General features: G+C 41.6%; 1 protein-coding gene across 1 annotated transcript in view; it reads right to left on the bottom strand.

Moving 5' to 3' along the window:
* Positions 1-10,482: 10,482 nt before the first annotated feature.
* The window catches only part of LOC311110363 (NALCN channel auxiliary factor 1-like), a gene marked incomplete at both ends in the record, with an annotated part of 48,768 nt that continues 36,437 nt past the window's right edge, over positions 10,483-22,813 (bottom strand). Inside the window, 2 exons of the mRNA XM_084188909.1 lie at positions 10,483-10,811; positions 12,074-12,245. Coding sequence (XP_084045035.1) covers positions 10,483-10,811; positions 12,074-12,245 — 501 coding nt within the window. The remainder of the gene's footprint in view (positions 10,812-12,073; positions 12,246-22,813) is intronic.

Raw genomic sequence — 22,813 nt, 5'->3', positions numbered from 1 at the left:
GGGCCCACCGGTGTAACTGCTAACCTGCTTGCTGTACACTACTGTGTGACAGTACACATGGATTGGATTGTGGGTTTACTAACGTGTTAGTTCTAATAGCTATATTGACTATGACATTAGCTAATATGGGGACAACTATGTAGAATGTGTGTAGCGGTTATGGTATGAAGGTTTGGTTTGGAGAGGTTTTATCCCCTGGTCTCAGAGAGCTGTTGTGTTGTGCACTGAAGTCCACAAGCGAAAGGAAAATGTGAGAGGAGGAGATAATGTTGTTTGTATGGCTGCTATGAAAGTTAACTGTGTCTGCCGGTGATTAGGGGTGTATCATTCCGCCAATTCTGTTACAAAATGTTTCTTAAACGGAACGAAATGGGGATGTCCATTAGAAACAATTTTTTTAGTTGCTTTTGCAACTAAATACTGAACCAAAATGTAAATGCAACATGCTTTACGATTTTACTGAGCTACAGTTCATCGAAGGAAATCAGTCAATTGAAATAAATAAATTAGGCCCTAATCTATGGATTTCACATTACATTTAGCAGATGCTCTTATCCAGAGCGACTTACAGTTAGAGAGTGCATACATAATTTTTTATACTGGCCCCCCGTGGGAATCGAACCCACAACCCTGGCGTTGCACACGCCATGCTCTACCAACTGAGTTACATCCCTGCCGGCCATTCCCTCCCCTACCCTGGACGACTTGTGCGCCTCCCCATGGGTCTCCCGGTCATGGCCAGCTACAACAGAGCATGGATTCGAACAAGGATCTCTAGTGGCACAGCTTGCACTGCGATGCAGTGCCTTAGACCACTGCGCCACTCGGGAGACATTACTGGGCAGGGGCGCATCCATGGATGGGCCTGGGAGAGCATAGTCCCACCCACTTGGGAGCCAGGTCCACCCACTGAGGAGTCAGGCCCAATCAGAATGTGTTTTTCCCCACAAAAGGGCTATATTAAATACAGAAATACTCCTCAGAACCCCTGTCCCCCTCCTCAGATGATCCTGCAGGTGAAGAAGCCGGATGTGGAGGTCCTGGGCTGGCGTGGTTACACGTGATCTGCGGTTGTGAGGCCGGTTGGATATACCTCCAAATTCTTAATTGCACGCTCCCTCAAAGCTTGAGACATCTGTGGCATTGTGTTACGTGACAAAACTGCACATTGTAGAGTGGCCTTTTATTGTCCCCAGCACAAGGTGCACCTGTGTAATGACAATGCTGTTTAATCAGATCCTTGATATGCCACACCTGTCAGGTGGATGGATTATCTGGGAAAATGAGAAATTCTCACTGACAGGGATGTAAACATATTTGAGCACAGAATTTGAGAGAAATAAGCTTTTTGTGCGTATGAAACATTTCTAGAATCTTTTATTTCAGCTCATGAAAAATGGGACCAACACTTTACATGTTGCATTTATATTGTGGTTCAGTATAGTAGCCTAAATCTATCGATGTGACATTGAGCTAGGGGAATGGAATATGAATGACAGTCATCCAATATGCTGTAATAAAAATAAGCCCATGCTCCTAGAAAAATAAATGTGTCCTCCCTAATCTTAAACGGCACTGACCGCCACTGGCCAGCGATGAGTCCAGATCTGAATCCCATCAAAAACCTATGGCAGATCTGAAAACAGATGTCTGTGGAAGGCACCAGTCAAACATTGAATAATTGGAGCAGTTTGCAGCTGAAGAGTGGGCCAAATTGCCAGTAGAAAGATGCAGCAAGCTGATTGATGGCTAGAATAAGTGTTTGTCTGCAGTTACCTTGTCCAAAGGCTGTGCAACCAAATACTAGCTCTGGGGTGCCTTTTTTTTTCAATGCCATGAGTTTTTTATTTTCTCAATTTAAATTGTAAACTTAAGTTTACCCAAAAAAATTGTTCTACAATGTTGAAAATCCTAAATCTATTTATTTGAGAAGAAATAGGAAATGATTTAAGAAAAGTGCAAGGATACCAATATATTAGACCGCAACTGTATGTTAAACTGTGTCAATGTATTGAGAAAAACGTCAACCCTGTGGCACTCATCTTTTCCCATTGACTGCAATGTATTGAGAAAAACATCAGCTACTGTGACATTTTACCTTTTTGCAAAAATGTGCCAGGATGATGTTGCGTACTGAGAAAAACGTAAACCCTGTGAAACTCATATTTTCCCGTTGACTGCAATGTATTGAGAAAAACATCAACCCTGTGACACTCATCTTTTCCCATTTGTATTTGTATGTGTATTTATTGTGGTCCTCTGTAGCTCAGCTGGTAGAGCACGGCGCTTGTAACGCCAAGGTAGTGGGTTCGATCCCCGGGACCACCAATACACAAAAATGTATGCACGCATGACTGTAAGTCGCTTTGGATAAAAGCGTCTGCGAAATGGCATATTATTATTAGCTTCTGCCAAGGCAGCAGCTACTCTTCCTGGGATCCAGCAAAATTAAGGCAGTTCATAAAATTTAAAAACATTACAATACATTCACAGATTTCACAACACACTGTGTGCCCTCAGGCCCCTACTCCACCACTGTCACATATCTACAGTACAAAATCCGTGTATGTGTCTGCGCCTATGTTTGTGATTCTCCACTGTTCCATAAGGTGTTTTTTTAATCTGTTTTTTAAGTCTAATTTTACTACTTGCATCAGTTACTTGATGTGGAATAGAGTTCAATGTAGTCATGTCTCTATGTAGTACTGTTCCGACTCCCATAGTCTGTTCTGGACTTGGGGACTGTGAAGAGACCTCTGGTGGCAAGTCTTGTGGGGTATGCATGGGTGACCGAGCTGTGCACCAGCAGCTCAAACAGACAGCTCGGTGCATTCAACATGTCAATACCTCTCATAAACACAAGCAGTGATGAAGTCAATCTCTCCTCCACTTTGAGCTTGACATACATATTATTAATATTAGCTGTCTGTGTACATTCAAGGGCCAGCCGTGCAGCCCTGTTCTGAGCCAAGTCCTTTTTTGTGGCACCTGACCACACGACTGAATAGTAGCCCAGGTGTGACAAAACTAGGGCCTGTAGGACCTGTCTTGTTGATAGTGCTGTTAAGAAGGTAGAGCAGCGCTTTATTATGGACATACTTCTCCCCATCTTAGCTACTGTTGTATCAATATGTTTTGACCATTACAGTTTACAATCAAGGGTTACTCCAAGTAGTTTAGTCACCTTAACTTGCTAAATTTCCACATTATTTATTACAAGATTGAGTTGAGATTTAGGGTTTAGTGAATGATTTGTCCCAAATACAATGCTTTTAGTTTTAGAAATATTCATGACTAACTTATTCCTTGCCACCCACTCTGAAACTAACAGCAACTCTTTGTTAAGTGTTGCAGTCGTTTCAATCGCTGTACTAGCTGACATGTATAGTTTTGAGTCGTCCACATACATAGACACACTGGCTTTACTCAAAGCCAGTGGCATTTCATTAGTAAAGATTGGGGAATTCCTGATTCTACCTGGAATATGTTGGAGAGGCTTCCATTAAAGAACACCCTCTTGTGTTCTGTTAGACAGGTAACTCTGCATCCACAATATATCAGGTGGAGTAAAGTCATAACACATACGTTTTTCCAGCAGCAGACTATGATCAAATGTCAAAAGCCGCACTGAAGTCTAACAATTTCTCTCAGCCAATCATCAGTCATTTGTGTAAGTGCTGTGCTTGTTGAATGTCCTTCTCTATAAGCGTGCTGAAAGTTTGTTGTCAATTTGTTTACTGTAAATTGGATTGTATCTGGTCAAACACAATTTTTTCCAATAGTTTACTAAGGGTTGGTAACAGGCTAATTGGTCGAGCCAGTAAAGGGGGCTTTACTTTTCTTAGGTAGCGGAATTACTTTTGCTTCCCTCCAAGCCTGGGGGGCACACACATTCTACTAGGCTTAAATTGAAAATATGGCAAATAGGAGTAGCAATATCGTCCGCTATTATCCTCAGCAATTTTCCATCCAAGTTGTCAAACCCTGGTGGCTTGTTATTGTTGATAGACAACAATAATTTTTTCACCTCTTCCACACTCACTTTACGGAATTCAAAATTACAATGCTTGTCTTTCATAATTTGGTCAGATATACTTGGATGTGTAGTGTCAGCAATTGTTGCTGGCATGTTATGCCTAAATTTGCTAATCTTGCCAATGAAAAAATAATTAAAGTAGTTGGCAATATCAGTTGGTTTAGTGATGAATTAACCATCTGATTCAATGAATGATGGAGCTGAGTTTGCCTTTTTTCCTAAAATGTCATTTAAGGTGCTCCAATACTTTTTACTATCATTATTTATGTCATTTATCTTTGTTTCACAGTTTTTCTTCTTCTTTTTATTCAGTTTAGTCACATGATTTCTCAATTTGCAATACGTTTGCCAATCGGTTGCGCAACCAGACTTATTTGCCATTCCTTTTGCATTCCATTTTTTTATTCGTCATCAATCCACTGGGATTTAACCATTTTTACAGTCATTTTCTTAATGGGTGCATGCTTATTAGTAACTGAAATAAGCAATTTCATAAATGTGTCAAGAGCATTGTCTGTTTGCTCCTCATTACACACTACGGACCAACAAATATTCTTTACATCAACAACATAGGAATCCCTACAAAACGTATTGTATGACCTCTTATACACAATATTAGGCCCGGCCTTTGGAACTTTGGAGCCAGCGGCTTTCTTCGTGACCGCGTTCTTTTAAGTCGCTGTTTCTCTCCTACCTGGGCCTCCTCCTTCGCCCAGAGTCCTTTATCGGCTACACTCACCTTCTCCATCCTCATCCCTTTCAGGGCCTCCATATGCTTGGCCAGATCCTCTCTTATCTTCCCCCAAGTCCATGATCTCTGCTCCTCCACCTGTGTCCAGGGTGTCTGCTGCTCCTGGGCACGCTGCTTGGTCCGTTGGTGGTGGGATCTTCTGTCACGATCGTTGAGGAACGGGTCTGACCAAGGTGCAGCGTGGTATGTGTACATGTTTATTAAACAGGATAAACACTAGACAAAATAACAAAATCAACGAAACCGTGAAGTCCTTTGGGCTATACACGAAACAAGCCAAACAGGAACACAAACAAGATCCCACAACCCAGGCAGGGTTATCTGTCCACTGTGTCCGCATTGTGACCATACTACCTGGTCCATCCCTCTATGCAAATTATTTCACAGCTATTCTTTCTAAATAATATTTATTTATTTATTTATTTTAAGACACATATTGGTGGTATGAGTCAATGTTGCCTAGCCTCGCGAGCCAGCTTGATTTCGCGAGCTTACATAAATGATTTGCTAGCAAAGATAAATGATAAGCTCGCAAAATCAGGCTGGCTCGCAAGGCTAAATGGTACCACCTGTCAATGATTTTACTGGGCAGGATAATGATTATTTAAATGGTTTCACTGTCCAGATCTGTCTACACTTGTAAGTTATTCAGCCACAATGCGTTCCTGACTACCTCCAGAAGTTCATCTGGTAAGGAAGATCTGATCACAATTGGATCAAAATGCGTCTTTTAATCATCTACATTTGTCAAAAAATGTGGGAACAATCAGAATGTGGATAAGATCAGGACAAAGGACGCATGTTAGAACTAGGTATAAACGGGACTTCAGCCTATCGCTAGCCATCTTCACCTAATAAAGCTGCTACAGTACATCAGCCACACAATTATTCATGGACATGATACGGAACTGTTACACTCCCATTGGCTTGTCATTGCATCAAGGCAGACAAAAAACAGCACAGACAGAATTTTAACACAATGTTTGCAGTGTAACTTCACCATAGATGAGAGCAGCAACTGACACCAGACTAGTACTTTTACACAGCCTGTTCTCCCAACCAACACCTTTGGTTTCACACTGATGTGACTAATTAGTGTTATAGTGTTACCGATTAGATAACTTACTCATAGGGATGACTCTCCATACAGAAGGCATTATATTATAATTTACATGATATTATACATTACATGACATTATTACACATTAGTCATTGGGGTTGGCAGGTAGCCTAGAGCAGTGGTTCCCATCCTTTTTCAGTTACTGTACCACCAACTAAATTTTGCTCTGCCCAGAGTCCCCCTGAAGTACCCCCTCATGTATATTTTACCAGCAAGCCTATGGTCTCATGAGTCTTCTCAAGTGCCCCCTGTGGATAGACGAAGTACCCCCATAGGTCCTAGTACCCCTGCTTGGGAACCACTGGCCTACAGGTTACGCAAATCCCATGTCTGACACTGACAAATCTGATCAGGAGTGGGCTGGCAACTGGAGGGTTGCTGGCATCATTGTCTTGATGCCATCTCCTGCTGTCGTGCCCTTGAGCAAGGCACGTAGCCCTTAAACCTCTAAACTGTTTATACATATAACTATTAAGCATAAACAGTACATTATGATTAGCAAATGCTACCAGGGGTATATCAAATTCCTGGGGATACATTGTCAGAAAATGAGCCTATTAGCTATACTTTTAGGACTACCAATGTCCACACTGGATGGAGCACTGGCTGTATAGTGGCTATGTAATGACATCTTGTGGTGCAGGAGAGCATTACTGCTTACTACATGTGGGTATCAGTATGTGTGCTGCAAAGTTATGACTCAGGAGTCACACTCCTCTAGTGGCTTCACACCTGCAATGCCGGTGAGGATATTGTGACTGTGTTTTTCCTAGGATAAATGTACAAATATTGGCTGCATTCTACGTTGACTATATTGCAGATGCCTGCCAGATCTCACAACGGCTGGATAAGTGTTTAACATTTCAGCTAATCACATCATATGATATAGGAATCTGATGCAGACTGTGTAGCCTACAGTGAATAAATGCATGTGATTGAGGCTCTCTCTCACTAAATGATTTCATAATGTACGCACATATGATTTCAGTTTGTGAGTGGGTGACTTTTTTTCGACATTATAAAGAAAACCTTTTATAAACAACGGCAACACTGTCATGTTGATCTGAGCCTTGCTGTTGGAAAACCACATTAGTGTCTGACTTTCGGCTGTGGCAGATGCACCTCCCCTGACTTCACTCCTCGACTTTCGTCTAGTCGGTTTCTTAAACCATACCACTCAAACACGTCCACAATCTGGGGCCCAGATTTACTAAAGGTTTGCACCAGATTGATGCAGTTTTTAAATAAAACATCCAAACGGAATTAAACAGTGAAGACCCAATCAAAGAGATAAAATAAAGAAGAGAAATAATAAAACATAAGGTGAAGTATAAATTAAGACAGTTTTATGTTTTAGCTTAAATTTGGATGTTTTATCCCTTACTGAAAAAAAGCTGCAAAACTTTGCACCTGGTGCAAATGCAGAGTAAAACTGGCCCTGGAAGTTTAGCTGTTTACCAAAAAAGTGCCGGGTGAAAAGTGCCGGGTGAACGCTTTGTTGTTGTTTGAATCCCAGATTGCCCACTTACCACAGAATGTTGGCCAAATTCAATTGGTCTGGTTATAGGCCTACAGTCAGGTAACCGTGGTCAGTAGTACAAATTAAAATACAATCCAAAAGAAAGCAGACATCAATCATATTTAACATAATTTGTATTTTATTTTGAACAAAATTTTAATAAATGTAGCTGTAGTTCTCTTACGTTCAAAAAAGATGATGACTTCCGAGACGCATTATAAATTATTTAATCAAACTCTTTTGTAGAAAAAGAAAAGATAATTGCAAACTAAAGCATCTATCGTATGACAATATGACAATAGTAAGATAAATAAGGTATCTGTGTATATTTTTTTTTACAATTTTCATCATAATTCCCACCTTTTCCTTTATTATTTTCCTTGCACACACCTATCACACCTTTTCCCAATCCTCCCTCTCCTACTGATCTGACTTACAATGCTGTAGACAGTTCTTAACATTGTCCCACTTTAAACAAAGGTCAACTTAAAAAGGCTTTATAAAGCATACATAAAGTCTTCATAAGCACTACATACTGTAGATGCTTGTAGTTTGTTTGAAGTGGGACCATTAACATAAAATGCAACCAAAAACAAGAAAAACAAACACAAGAAGCTAACCCTAAAAAGAAAAAAAGAAAAATCTCCAAGAGGCGGACATCTTGAATATCTCACTTCTCTAGGACATATTTACAACAGAGATAGGCCCAGTAAACACTCCGTTGTACAACTGAAGTACAATGCATTTGACATAACATTTGTCATTTTCTCACAAAAATTATTGCACAACCATTGTGCAGACAAACTCTCTGTTGAATCACAAAAACATCAGTTGTATCACAACCACTGTGCCAAATGTGTTGTATATCAGTTGTGCAACTTGAGTATGTACTGGGCCAGACAGGGGTAGGACATCTGCATAGATCCACAAGGTTCAGATCATGAATATTTGGGGAAGGTTGTGGGAGGTTATTTCTACATAGAGGGGGTTACATCCTCTGCTGTCTTTTGGGGGAATAAAGTAAATATGAGGGAAACAATAAAGTAATGTTGTTGATTGATGGTTACAAAGAACAGTTCACCTCGATGAGTGTCTGTGAGAATATCAACTGTAACAAGAACCTAAGGGGGAAACAGTATAATGTGAGAAGACTAAAGCACATAGTCTTTCAGTGTGAGCTCTGGGGTGAAGTTTTCCCTAGGTAAAGATCTAGGATCAGTTTTTCCCCCAATTCTAACACCTAACCATTTGTGGGTAAAATGCTAAACTGACCCAAGATCAGCATCTTGGGGCAATTTCACCATACTCCTCATGTCTGCATGCCCGAATATGGTTGACTTCAGAGTAATTCCGGCAGTACTGATTATATGTACGCGTAGAAGAACAAAGGTGCCATCATATGCACTACTCAGTTGAACAGGAAGGATAAGACAGGGATGTAAGGAGCCTATCAGATTTCTTCCCCTATGTGCCGTATCAATGAGTACCGGTTAGCAGCAGTCACACCAACGGAAGGAAATACAGTATGTAGAGACAGCCCTTGAGACCTCCTTCCCCTCACACAAACACCTACTAGCTAAGGCCTTAGCTCTGTGTAAAGATACAAGGTGATTATCTTGGTCACGATGATATTAAGGTCAAATAGAGACAAAGAGGAGAGGGTATGTATGATCCGACCTGGGTTCAAATTGTGTCCGTTTTCTGTAAAATGTGTTGAGCATTTCATTGAGCCTGTCTGGAGATGCCGGATGGGCAGGGTTTTCAGTTATACTTTTGGGACTATCACATTGGTTACATTGCGCCAGGCAAGCTCAATCGAGTGCAGCTAAAGTATTTCAAAGAGAACGAATACTATTTGTTGATCTTTTCAATGCTGCTCAACTAGCACTTTCACATAGAAAAATGACTCAGTAGGAGATGTATTTTGTTTCAATTTGTTCCTGTGTCTCACCTTGTGACACCTCTCCCACTGTGTGAAGAGAATTGGCTGTAATGTACTGGTATGATGTACCAGAGCCTTATATTGATAAATATATGAGTCAAATATAAAAGCCAAACATACAGTTCTGGTATGTACTGCTTTAGAAAAACAGAGTCTATCTCAGCCAACAGGTCACTTGATTTGAGGTAAATTGAGGTTCGCTGATCCGACGTCCCCTTTGGGCCCATCACATACAAACACACGGACACAGGATAATGAGAGAGAAACTTATTGGCTCAAATAACATGAACTCTGAGGTACACTGAAGCCCATTGGTGGGATAGTTTTGAATCCAAGTGACAAGACCTCCACTGCTACCCTATTCACACTACTGAGCCAAGCTAAGACAAGCTGAGCTGAGCTGTACTGTACTGCACTGGCCCGGTTACACATTCAGCATATTTGCTGGAACCATGCAACCGTGTAAATAAAATAATCCAAGCGAGCACAATACGGTTCAGGTCGGCAAAATTGTGTGAAAAGGTATTCTACACCTGCTCTTCACTGGCTCTGTATTAGAGTCATATGTACTGCCATGAGAGAACCCTGTTATGACTGATCTCTTCAATGTCTCCACCACTCTGTGTGTGAGTGTTTGAGTCAAGAGTGTTGTTACCATATCCAGTCTGGCACCTCAAAAGCAGCTAAATGTTACTGGTGAAGAGAGGGGTGGATAGAAACACACAGGTTGGTGATAACTTTTTCAAAATTCTCTGCCTCTTATATGTTCTAAGACAACCCATTTACATTCCAACAAACTCCACAAAAAAGTGAACAAGGAGGAGAGAGGAAACGATATAGTACATTCTGATGAAACAAGAGACTGAAACGGTGAACTCAGGTTTAGATTGACACAGTGATATGATGTTGATCCTTTGGTCTGAGGTGTGTTAGCCCCTCCCACGTCATCACCGCTCTCACTTCCTGTGACCCAATGAGGCTTCGACAGCACATACCAGTGACCTTCCAGGGTTGTCACTGAACGGAGACACAGCAGTCAGAACTGGTCAGAACCGGTTTTGCAACTCACTCATTCCCAGATAAAACCCAGAGTTTTCTTGCAAATTTTGTCCCATCATTCCTCGCTGGGGGAGCTTTCCTCCAGGGGGAAAATGGCCGCCATGCCGACGACCCCAGTGGAATTGTGGGAGGTGGTGGTGATGGTGACTACGGTGTGCAGGAGAACGAAGACCAGCAGGCATAGCTTCAGCCGGCCGCTGCTGCTGCACAGTCTGGTGGGTGTGGCGGCCGAGGTGACTGATGTCGACACCCCCTCTTGGTGATGGCAGGAGGGAGTTGGAGTCCTTTTCAGTGTCCCACGGGAACGGTTGTCCGGTTTAGAGTCCCAACGGACGTCGCAGCACTCTGCCTGGCTGTTAGGCTGCCCATGGCTCCCTAGTAGCCCTGTGAGGGACGAACAGAGTAGTGGGTAAACACTGATATAAGCCATAGATGCTCATGTCTCTGTGCATCCCTCTCATGTATCCATTTGTGTTTGTATCATCCTGTGTCTGATGATGATGACAAACCCAATTTCCCCAATACCAATAAAGTGTGTTCATTCATTCAGATGACCCACAATAAGCTAAATAAATGACCCAGCCTAGTTCCAGCCTTACTTGCAGTGTGGTAATGCAGTGTTTTGTTGAAGTTTATCACAAAAGACAGATTACCATGTGCATAAGAACATAAATACCAGTCAGTATGCACATTTAAACCAGTCTTCATATGATTCAACTATCAGTATCATTATGTCATATGTTATATCATAACCTAACAATAATGACCCTTTACTGAACTCAAAATGAAAAAAAATACGCAAGTGACATTTTGTAACGACCCCATACTGCAGCACGGTAAATATAATCTACACCACTGATGTCACGCCTTGTGTAATCTCTCTTCAAAGCAACTGCCAGTGCACACTAAAGGAAGACATCAAATGAGCAGGAGAAAATGAGGGATCTCAAAAGGCAAAGCCTAACATTTAATCGCTGACGCACAAGTAATTAAAAAATATCAAAGGCTGTTCTAATTACAGTATTGAAAACCTTCGAACTTTGGGGGCTGGGGGAGGAAAATGACATGTTTTCAGAGCACCCCACTGAGATCAAATCAGGACAGGGCAGGTCATGTTATGCTGGTTCTGTTTTGATCACTGTGAACCCGGGAATATTAAAATACTACCATGGAGTTGTACCCCATCACAGTCACTGCCTCATAAATACACTTTACACTGAGAGGGAAGTGTCATTGATTTGACTGACACTGCCTTATATGGCCACTAGATGTTGCCAGGGACAAGTTCTATAATTAATTATTGGCTAGGGTACCAGAGTTCAAAACCAAACAACTTTATCGATACCACTGAAGAGCTATTATACAAGGCATCATCAGGGGCACAAGAGCACAATTACATATATCCTGCAATATACAATTCCATCTAAATTCCTGTCAGTGGACATAGGAATGCAAATAAATTCCTACATTGAGTACATTTCTAAATGAATTGACCCAAGCCCATCTATCCTAGATCCATGGTGCTTCTCAGCTAAACAGCATAGCCCTAGAGTGGATATACGCCCACCCGTATAAGATGTGGCTACAAATCACACTTGATTGATTGATTGACTGACTGATTGATCAGTCCATACCACCACACCCACCTGTACATATGAAGCTGGGGCTTCCTCCGTGGATGAGATCGTCATTGTCTGGCAGTATGAATGGACACCTCTGCTGAACCTCCAGGCAGAACTGGAGACACGGTACAGTCCTCCCACAATGCCTCTGTGTGGTGGGGAAATACTGTGCACACAGCCACGGTTTGTAGGCAACCTGAGAGGTAGAAGATAGAGCATGTTAGTTAAACCAAATGAAACCCATATGTAAATTCAAACAATTTAAAGGGGAAGTTCAGTTTTAACACATCATAAATAAGCAAACTATTACTTTGACATCAAGACTAAGCTATGTCTGTTCAATAACAAAGGTCTCAGTGGTCTTCTGTATGGCTCTGAATGTTAGTAAATAACATCTATCCTGTCTTCATAACGAGAGATTTTTCAGTACACATATTTCCAGAAAGAACTACAGGCATTTTTCAGAAACAGAGATTCAACCATTTCTCACAGATCTTGCAGACTAAAGTCCCATTCGATGTGATTCAGCCTTCTACGTTGATATGTGTGAGCGATACATGACTGTATAAAAGACAACCAGATGCCAATCATCATTTGTCAACATAATCCACCCATGACGTGACTAAATCATATTTGTTGTAATTAGGATTGCTTTGATTTAATTAAAGTATCTCGAGGAGAACTAGGTGAGCTATTTTGGTAAATACAGAGGCAATGTTCCTCTCAAACAGTGGTGTAAAGTACTTAAGTAAAAATACTTTAAAGTACTACTTAAGTAGTTTGTTTGGGTATCTGTACTTTACTTTACTATTTATATTTTTGACAACTTTTACTTTAACTTCACTACATTCCTAAAGTAAATTATGTACTTTTTACTCCTTACATTTTCCCTGACACCCAAAAGTACTCCCAATTCACACACTTATCAATAGAACATCCCTGGTTATCCCTACTGCCTCTAATCTGGCGGACTCACTAAACACAAATGCTTTGTTTTTAAATGATGTCTGTGTGTTGGAGTGTGACCCTGGCTATCTAAATAAATGTAAAAAATATATAAGGAATTTAACATTATTTTTACTTTTACTTTTGATACTTAAGTATATTTTAGCAACTACATTTACTTTTGATACTTAAGTATATTTAAAACCAAATACTTTTAGTATTTTACTGGGTGACTTTCACTTTTACTTGAGTCATTTTCTATTAAGGTATCTTTACTTTTACTCAAGTATGAGATTTGAGTACTTTTTCCACCACTGCTCTCATACTACTTGTCCTTATGTCCTTCCTCTTATACTACTGCCATACTTACCTGGTACCTAAAAGGAGTTTATGAAAACAACATGAAAACAATAGCAGAAGGTAAAGATTCCAGTAACTTTCCCACATTTTCCCAGTTTTCCCGTAATCCTGGTTGGAAGATGATTGGTATTAGGAGGGAATAAGCAGGAAGTAGCCTATGGCAATCCTCCAACTGGGACTTCTGGAAAAAACTGGGACATTTTTGGAAAGTTACTTGAATTTTGCAACCCAAGGAAGGTAGGCTAGATGGGGTTGCTGCCATATTATTTTCAAATGTCCAATTATACAGTATCAGAGCCTAAGGAAGACAATTCTTTTGAATTCAATGATTCTACTAATTACTGTTCAGTACATTGTATTTGGAATCACCTGGGCCTGTATTCATAAAGCTTTCAGTTCTTCAGCACTCCTACTCTTGCTGCTATGACCTATATACAACCAGTAGAGGGGGCTGTCTCTTCCTAATTGATCATCAGGATAAGGTTATCTGATACCAGCCATGCCCCATAACGTATGACATTTACCATAGTACGTGCATACATTTTCATATTGGTTGGCCCAGCGGGAATCAAACCCATGACCCTGGCGTTACAAGCATCATTCACTACCAACTGAGCCAAACAGGACAATGGACTCTTCCCTTAAACAAATCAATGGCCCCCATCCCCAAGTGCACGCTTTCTCCCAGTAGACGACACAACCTTTACACAAAAACGCATAATGTTCCTAACAGGGATTGACTGGTAAAAAAAATATCAAATCACATACACATATTTAGCGGATGTTATTGCGGGTGTAGCGAAATGCTTGTGTTCCTAGCTCCAACATTGCTGTAGTATCCAACAATTCACAACAATACACACACATCTAAAAGTAAAAGAATGGACTTAAATATATAAATATAAGGACGGCATTGACTAAAATACAGTCGAATAAAGTATATACATGAAATGAGTAAAGCAGTATGTAAACATTATTAAAGTGACTAGTGTTCCATTATTAAAGTGACCAGTGATTCCATGTCTATGTACATAGGGCAGCAGCCTCTCAGGTTGAGTAACCGGGTGGTAGCCAGCTAGTGATGGCTATTTAACAGTCTGATGGCCTTGAGATAGAAGCTGTTTTTCAGTCTCCCAGTCCCAGCTTTGATGCACCTGTACTGACCTCGCCTTCTGGATGATAGCAGGGTGAACAAGCCATGGCTCGGGTGGTTGATGTCCTTGATTATCTTTTTGGCTTCCTGTGACATCGGGTGCTGTAGGTGTCCTGGAGGGCAGGCAGTGTGCCCCCGATGATGCGTTGGGCAGACCGTACCACCCTCTGGAGAGCCCTGCGGTTGCGGGGGGAGCAGTTGCCGTACCAGGAGGTGATACAGCCCAAAAGGTTGCTCACAATTGTGCATCTGTAAAAGTTTGTGAGGGTCTTAGGGGCCAACACACATTTCTTCCGCCTTCTCAGGTTGAAGAGGCGCTGTTGCGCCTTCTTCACCACACTGTCTGTATGGGTGGACCATTTCAGATTGTCAGTGATGTGTACGCCGAGGAACTTGAAGCTTTTCACCTTCTCCACTGCGGTCCCGTCGATGTGGATAGGGGTTCCCTCTGCTGTCTCCTGAAGTCCACGATCAGCTCCTTCGTTTAGTTGATGTTGAGGGAGAGGTTATTTTCCTGGCACCACTCCGCCAGGGCCCTTACCTCCTCCCTGTAGGCTGTCTCGTCATTGTTGGTAATCAGACTGTTTAGTTAGTGGTTCAGTGGATCAGTCTATCTAAGCCCACACAATAGTGAAGGTCAGGGGATCAAAGCTGGCAAAGCTTCCTAGGAGTTGTAGTGTAAATTAGTCTTTGAGCATGCTAAACAGTGATGATAATAATGATATCGACCCGAACGGCCCGTGTCATTGGCTGAGAGCCAAGGTCAGAATTTAAGTGCCCCTATTTCCAATGGCTTCAGCATGGCCATGTTCCATTCAGAGGAGAATCAATAAAGAGTGAAAAAGGCAAGTGATTAACAACTGGTGACATGATATTAGTCATGTTCAGGAGTGTGCAAAAACACTAAATGTTGCAGATTGAAATGTCACGAACACAGCAGACATTATTCCTTACCCTACATATACTGTATGAGAGGCATGTCTGTTCTCATAATGTATTTCTAATTGAACGTTCCACAACATTGTGCCGTGCTGAATGCGGCCCTGGAGTGACCTGAACACAACTCTAACTCGTAAAAGAGATAAAGAATCCTTTACAAGAGAAGAAAACATAATCACCACTCATTCTCCATCTGTGACGCAAACCGCACAGCATTCTTTTACATGACCAAACACAGGTGTGTTTGAGCAAAAACTGCATTTGAATGAGACGCACATGCACGCAGGCACGGACCCACCCACCCACGCACGCGCACACACACGCGCACACACACACACACACATACATACACACACACTCACTCACTCTGTTCACACACCCTCATCAGTTCACACACACCCTCAGGACCACGGTTAGATAAAGCTATGTCTGTATTAACTTTGAATAAATATACATCAGCTTTGCAAAGGACATCACTTTTTCAGTTCCATGGACAGCATCTATCAGGTTACATTAGACTCCCACCAGACTGACTGTAAATCGGCACTGTCCATTTCAGCACCATGGACAGCTTCGACCAGGCCTCCCACAAAACTGGTTGTAGAGCTCATAGAGATAGTATCTGTGACATTATGGCATCTGTGACATCATGGGCAGCGCCATTGAGGCCATCTTCATTTTAAGGTAGTCCATTTATTTCTTATTTTGTGGTTGAAAAAAGCGTAAAGCTAATATTGGTGATTCACAGCCACCTACAGTGATGGAGTCCTGAACCAAATCTTGTGTGTCATTCAATTATTGTGGCCATTTGATGGTGGTCCACTGTAGCCCATTAGGTAGAGCATGTCGCTTGCAATGCCAGGATAGTGGGTTTGATTCCTGGGACCACCAATACGTAAAATGTATTTGACTGTAAGTCGCTTTAGATAAAAGTGTCTGCTAAATGCCATATATCATATATTATTATATTATGACGGTAATATAGCTTAAAGCCATACGCTTTAGTCACGCAGCCGCCATTTTGAAACGAAAGCGAGGCTGAGGTGGGAAATCCTAGGGGGGAACCCTGGAAGTCAAAACAACAATGGCGTGGACTTCTCGGTTTTCAAATTTGAAGTTTGAAGTTTTAATGTCACGTGCACCTAGTTTAAAACTGTTACCGGCTATAACATCGACTTATATCGATAAATGGGCAGATGAAAACGTCAGACTGCCCAAGGAAGTCCAACTAAAAGGTTACAGTAACTGGATCGGGGGTTACATTTGCGATGTACAAGGTAAGATTATGTATATACGTGCTTTTCGCAGCCAGTTTGTTGCTAGCGCGGTAGCTACCTATCTATAGCTAAATTAACTTCATTGACAATATTACTGAATGCTTTCAGCTATTGCTACATACAACCTTTGTAGCTAAGTAGTTCCCTGTTGTTGTTGTGGCTGTGCTTGTCATCTTGACTCGTCCAATGGTTTCACAGTCAGGAGGAGTGAGGCAGGCAGGTGTAGTGTGAGGGCAAGGTCATTTCGCTGAATGCGAAAGAATGAGATTGTGCATAATTGAGATAGTTTGCTGGTCAGTTAGGTAAGTGGGGGTGTCAATTGAGTATGGCAATTTCTATGTGCAAATTAGGCAAGTGTGGTGGTATGCATTCTAGTCATGCGCTGGGATGCCATGAGCTGCGGAATCCACAAATAGAAGGTACTGCATGTGTGTAAAACATACCCAATTCCCATTTTTATTTGAATCTAGAATAATGCAATATTAAAATAATCAATAGCCACTCTGCCATACTCAAAATGTAGCTGACATGACACCACCTTTATATTCAGCTTGTTTCAGTTCGCAACATGATTTCAAATCTGCTTGCTAAACATGCTGGTGAAATGCAAATGGTTTATGGAGCTTCAATTAGATTTAATAGACCCAAATTGAAAATAAATAAACACATTTTTTTTTAAACCTATCACTACTGAAAGCCCCGATATCTATGCAATAATCAAACCTCTAAGTTTTGTTTTCAATTTCAGGTAAGTAGCCTTTTTTGCATTGTTCTGCTTTTGGTTTCTGCTTTGTTATAGCTTAAGATAATGCATTATGGAATTATATGGACAATCCATATCATTATCTGTTCTTCTTTTGTGTCCCTTATGGTATATTAAAATAAATATTAGGTTGACTTGTCTTGTCTAACTCAATTCTATTTTTATTTTGTTTCCAGGTGGAGTTCTCCCCTGAAAGTCCATTCATCATGGAGACTAAATGGAACTACAAAGCTGGCCAGGAACGGTGCAACCATGCCATCGGTTTACTGTACACCGTAGCTCATTACATTAAAATGGGCTACACAGAGCGTGATCACACAGTCGTCCAGAACAGCTGGTGCTCTCATGCATGGTTCAGTGTTGCTTGCATCGAAGCGAGCTTAAAAGGCTGGGTTTCCCTTCCTCAGTTTGCAAGACCTGGCACATCCAACAAGCGTCAGAGCCAGTGGAGTAGGATTCGATCTTAGTCCTGTATTGACGCTTTGCCTGTTTGATGACTCGTCAGTGGTTGTAGCGGGATTTCTTATAAGCATTGGGATTAGTGTCCTGTTCTTGAAAGCGGCAGCTTCTGGTTGGGATATGTATGTACGGTCACTGTGGGGATGTTGTTGTCGATGCACTTATTAATGAAGCCGGTGACTGATGTGGTATACTCCTCAATGCCATCAGATGAATAAAAATATAAATGCAACCTGCAACAATTTCAAAGGTTTTACTGAGTTACAGTTCACATAAGGAAATCAGTCAATTGAAATGAATTCATTAGGCCCTAATCTATGGATTTTGATGACTGGGAATACAGATATGCATCTGTTGGTCACAGATACCTTAAAAAAATGGTAGGGGTGTGGTCAGAAAACCAATAATTATCTGGAGTGACCACAATTTGCCTCATGCAGCGCGACACATCTCCTTCGCATAGAGTTGATCAGGCTCTTGATTGTGGCCTGAGGAATGTTGTCCCACTCTTTAATGGCTGTGTGAAAAGCCTGGACACACCCACTAACTCAAGGGCTCCTCTCCGCCTCCACCACTCTCCAGATTAATAAACAAAAATGTAGGTCGGAACTGGTACCAGAACCGCGCAGGTCCCCTAAAAAGGGGACTATACATCAAAGAGGTTAAAAATCCTTATTTAACCTGTCTCCTCCCATTCATATACACTGATTGAAGTGGATTTAACAAGTGACATCAATAAGGGATCATAGCTTTCACCTGAATTCACCTTGCAAAAGTATTCATCCCCCTTGGTGTTTTTCCTATTTTGTAGCATTACAACCTCTAATTTAAATGGATTGTCATTTGGATTTCATGTAATGGACATACACAAAATTGTCCAAATTGGTGAAGTGAAATGAAAAAAATAACTTGTTTCAAAAAATTCTAAAAAATAAATAACGGAAAAGTGGTGCGTGCATACGTATTCATCCCCTTTGCTATGAAGCCCCTAAATAAGATCTGGTGCAACCAATTACCTTCAGAAGTCACATAATTAGTTAAGTAAAGTCCACCTGTGTACAATCTAAGTGTCACATGATCGCAGTATATATACGCCTGTTCTGAAAGGCCCCAGAGTCTGCAACACCACTAAGCAAGGGGCACCACCAAGCAAGCGGCACCATGAAGACCATGGAGCTCTCCAAACAGGTCAGGGACAAAGTTGTGGAGAAATATAGATCAGGGTTGGGTTATAAAAAATATCGAAAACTTTGAACATCCCACAGAGCACCATTAAATCCATTATTAAAAAATTGAAAGAATATGGCACCACAACAAACCTGCCAAGAGAGGGCCGCCCACCGAAACTCACGGACCAGGCAAGGAGGGCATTAATCAGAGAGGCAACAAAGAAAGATAACCCTGAAGGAGCTGCAAAGCTCCACAGCGGAGATTGGAGTATCTGTCCATAGGACCACTTTAAGCCGTAAACTCCACAGAGCTGGGCTTTATGGAAGAGTGGCCAGAAAAAAGCCATTGCTTAAAGAAAAAAATAAGCAAACACGTTTCGCGTTCGCCAAAAGGCATGTGGGAGACTCCCAAAACATATGGAAGAAGGTACTCTGGTCAGATGAGACTAAAATTTAGCTTTTTGGCCATTAAGGAAAACGCTATGTCTGGTGCAAACCCACCTCTCATCACTCCGAGAACACCATCCCCACAGTGAAGCATTGTGGTGGCAGCATCATGCTGTGGGGATGTTCTTCATCAGCAGGGACTGGGAAACTGGTCAGAATTGAAGGAATGATGGATGGCGCTAAATACAGGGAAATTCTTGAGGGAAACCTGCTTCTGTCTTCCAGAGATTTGAGACTGGGACGGAGGTTCACCTTCCAGCTGGACAATGACCCTAAGCATACTGCTAAAGCAACACTCAAGTGGTTTAAGGGAAAACATTTAAATGTCTTGGAATGACCTAGTCAAAGCCCAGACCTCAATCCAATTGAGAATCTGTGGTATGACTTAAAGATTGCTGTACACCAGCGGAACCCATCCAACTTAAAGGAGCTGGAGCAGTTTTGCCTTGAAGAATGGGCAACAATCCCAGTGGCTAGATGTGCCAAGCTTATAGAGACATACCCCAAGAGACTTGCAGCTGTAATTGTTGCAAAAGGTAGCTCTACAAAGTATTGACTTTGGGGGGGGTGAATAGTTATGCACGCTCAAGTTTTCAGTTTTTTTGTCTTATTTCTTGTTTGTTTCACAATAAAAAATATTTTGCACCTTCAAAGTGGTAGGCATGTTGTGTAAATCAAATGATACAAACACCCAAAAAATCCATTTTAATTCCAGGCTGTAAGGCAACAAAATAGGAAAAATGCCAAGTGGGGTGAATACTTTCGCAAGCCACTGTATGTCATGGAAGGAGCAGGTTTTCTTAATGTTTTGTATACTCCGTGTATAGACACACAACACGACATGTGGTTGTAAAGGCGTGTTTAACTCAAACTCTCTCACACAGGCAACACATTGTGTTGATAAAGCAGTTTGATCAATGAAGAACACACACATATGCAAACACTATACACAATAGTAGACACAAGTGTATTTGGATATGACAATTTTTTTCCTACTCAGCACATATGCATTTAGATTATAAAGAAAAACTGATGACTCTCTCTCTCTCTGCCTCTCACTCTGCCTCTCTCTCCCTCTTTCTCTCACTCCTCTCCATCTCGCGTGCATGCCTTTCTCTCCTTTTCGCCTGGAACTAACGTGTATCCCCTGAGATCCTAAAGCATGTAGCGTTGCTCTCCCTTCCCTCCTCTCCTCTTCTGTTCTGTTCTTCCCTGCCCAGGGAAAGAGAGGAAGTGTGCACACCACATCAGGGGAAGGGAATTGAGAGTTGCACACTGACACCTTCTATTGTGTGAATGCCATGAATACTAGAATACCCTATACAAGATGTCAACGTAACATGTTGGTCCTCATCTTTTGACAAAAAGTGTCTGAACAGAGGACAATTACTACACAACAGAGTCTGACTTTATAACCTAGGTAATTATGATTAGCTAGGCTAGGCTATGCAAGGCTGAGCTATGCACTATAGACCTATATGTAAGAACATGTTGATGTGAAATCCTACAAAAATTGGTAAAACAAGCTAGAGAATACAGGCAGCGACGCAGAATCCAATAAGGAGATTAGATGACCCAATAACACAGAGGTATCGCATTAGTTTGATGTGGCACCTAACGCTGCCATTTCCTAAATAATACTAATGCAAAGTGACTGTTGCAAGGCACTGGATAATGCTATGCTAACTGTGGAATGAAGTTTAGCTCTGGGTAGGTTGGCTGAGTTGGTGCTCACAGTTCAGCAAGGATTGAGCTAGTTTTGTAGAAATTGGGCCCAAATCTGATGCCTGGTATAAATAAAGAATGAGTCAAAAGCTGTGATCTGCTATACTGTATATCATCGCCATTCCCCATCCTAACATCACAGAAACATGCAATCCCAAATTAACCCCTGACCCCATATCCCTATATTCCCTAACCACGTACAGTTGAAGTCGGAAGTTTACATACACTTACGTTGAAGTCATTAAAACTTGTTTTTCAACCATTCCACACATTTCTTGTTAACAAACTATAGTTTTGGCAAGTCATTTAGCACATCTACTTTGTGCATGACACAAGTAATTTTTCCAACAATTGTTTACAGACAGATTATTTCAATTATAATTCACTGTATCACAAATCCAGTGGGTCAGAAGTTCACATACACTAAGTTGACTGTGCCTTTAAACAGCTTGGAAAATTCCAGAAAAGGATATCATGTCTTTAGAAGCTTCTGATAGGCTAATTGACATAATTTGAGTCAATTGGAGGTGTACCTGTGGATGTATTTCAAGGCCTACCTTCAAACTCAGTGCCTCTTCACTTGACATCATGGGAAAATCAAAAGAAATCAGTTAAGACCTCAGAAAAGAAATTGTAGACCTCCACAAGTCTGGTTCATCCTTGGGAGCAATTTCCAAACACCTGAAGCTACCACGTTCATCTGTACAAACAATAGTACACAAGTATAAACACCATGGGAACACGCAGCCGTCATACCGCTCAGGAAGGAGACGCCTTCTGTCTCCTAGAGATGAACGTACTGTAGTGTGAAAAGTGCAAATCAATCCCAGAACAACAGCAAAGGACCTTGTGAAGATGCTGGAGGAAACAGGTACAAAAGTATCTATATCCACAGTAAAACGAGTCCTATATGGACATAACCTGAAAGGCCGCTCGGCAAGGAAGAAGCCACTGCTCCAAAACCGCCATAAAAAAGCCAGACTACGGTTTGCAACTGCACATGGGGACAAAGATCGTACTTTTTGGAGAAATGTCTTCTGGTCTGATTAAACAAATATAGAACTGTTTGGCCATAATGACCATTGTTATGTTTGGAGGAAAAAGGGGGTGCCTTGCAAGCTGAAGAACACCATCCCAACCGTGAAGCACGGGGGTGGCAGCATCATGCTGTGGGGGTGCTTTGCTGCAGGAGGGACTGGTGCACTTCACAAAATAGATGGCACCATGAGGAAGGAAGATTATGTGGATATATTGAAACAACATCTCAAGATATCAGTCAGGAAGTTAAAGCTTGGTCGCAAATGGGTCTTCCAAATGGACAATGACCCCAAGCATACTTCCAAAGTTGTGGCAAATGGCTTAAGGACATCAAAGTCAAGGTATTGGAGTGGCCATCACAAAGCCCTGACCTCAATCCTATAGAAAAATTGTTGGCAGAACTGAAAAAGCGTGTGCGAGCAAGGAGGCCTACAAACCTGACTCAGTTACACCAGCTGTGTCAGGAGGAATGGGCCAACATTCACCCAA

Source organism: Coregonus lavaretus (assembly GCF_964263955.1).
Source record: "Coregonus lavaretus genome assembly, contig: SUPER_35_unloc_4, whole genome shotgun sequence".
Lineage (NCBI taxonomy): Eukaryota > Metazoa > Chordata > Actinopteri > Salmoniformes > Salmonidae > Coregonus > Coregonus lavaretus.
Note: the sequence above shows the minus strand (reverse complement) of the source record. Positions and strands in the feature narration are given on the sequence as shown.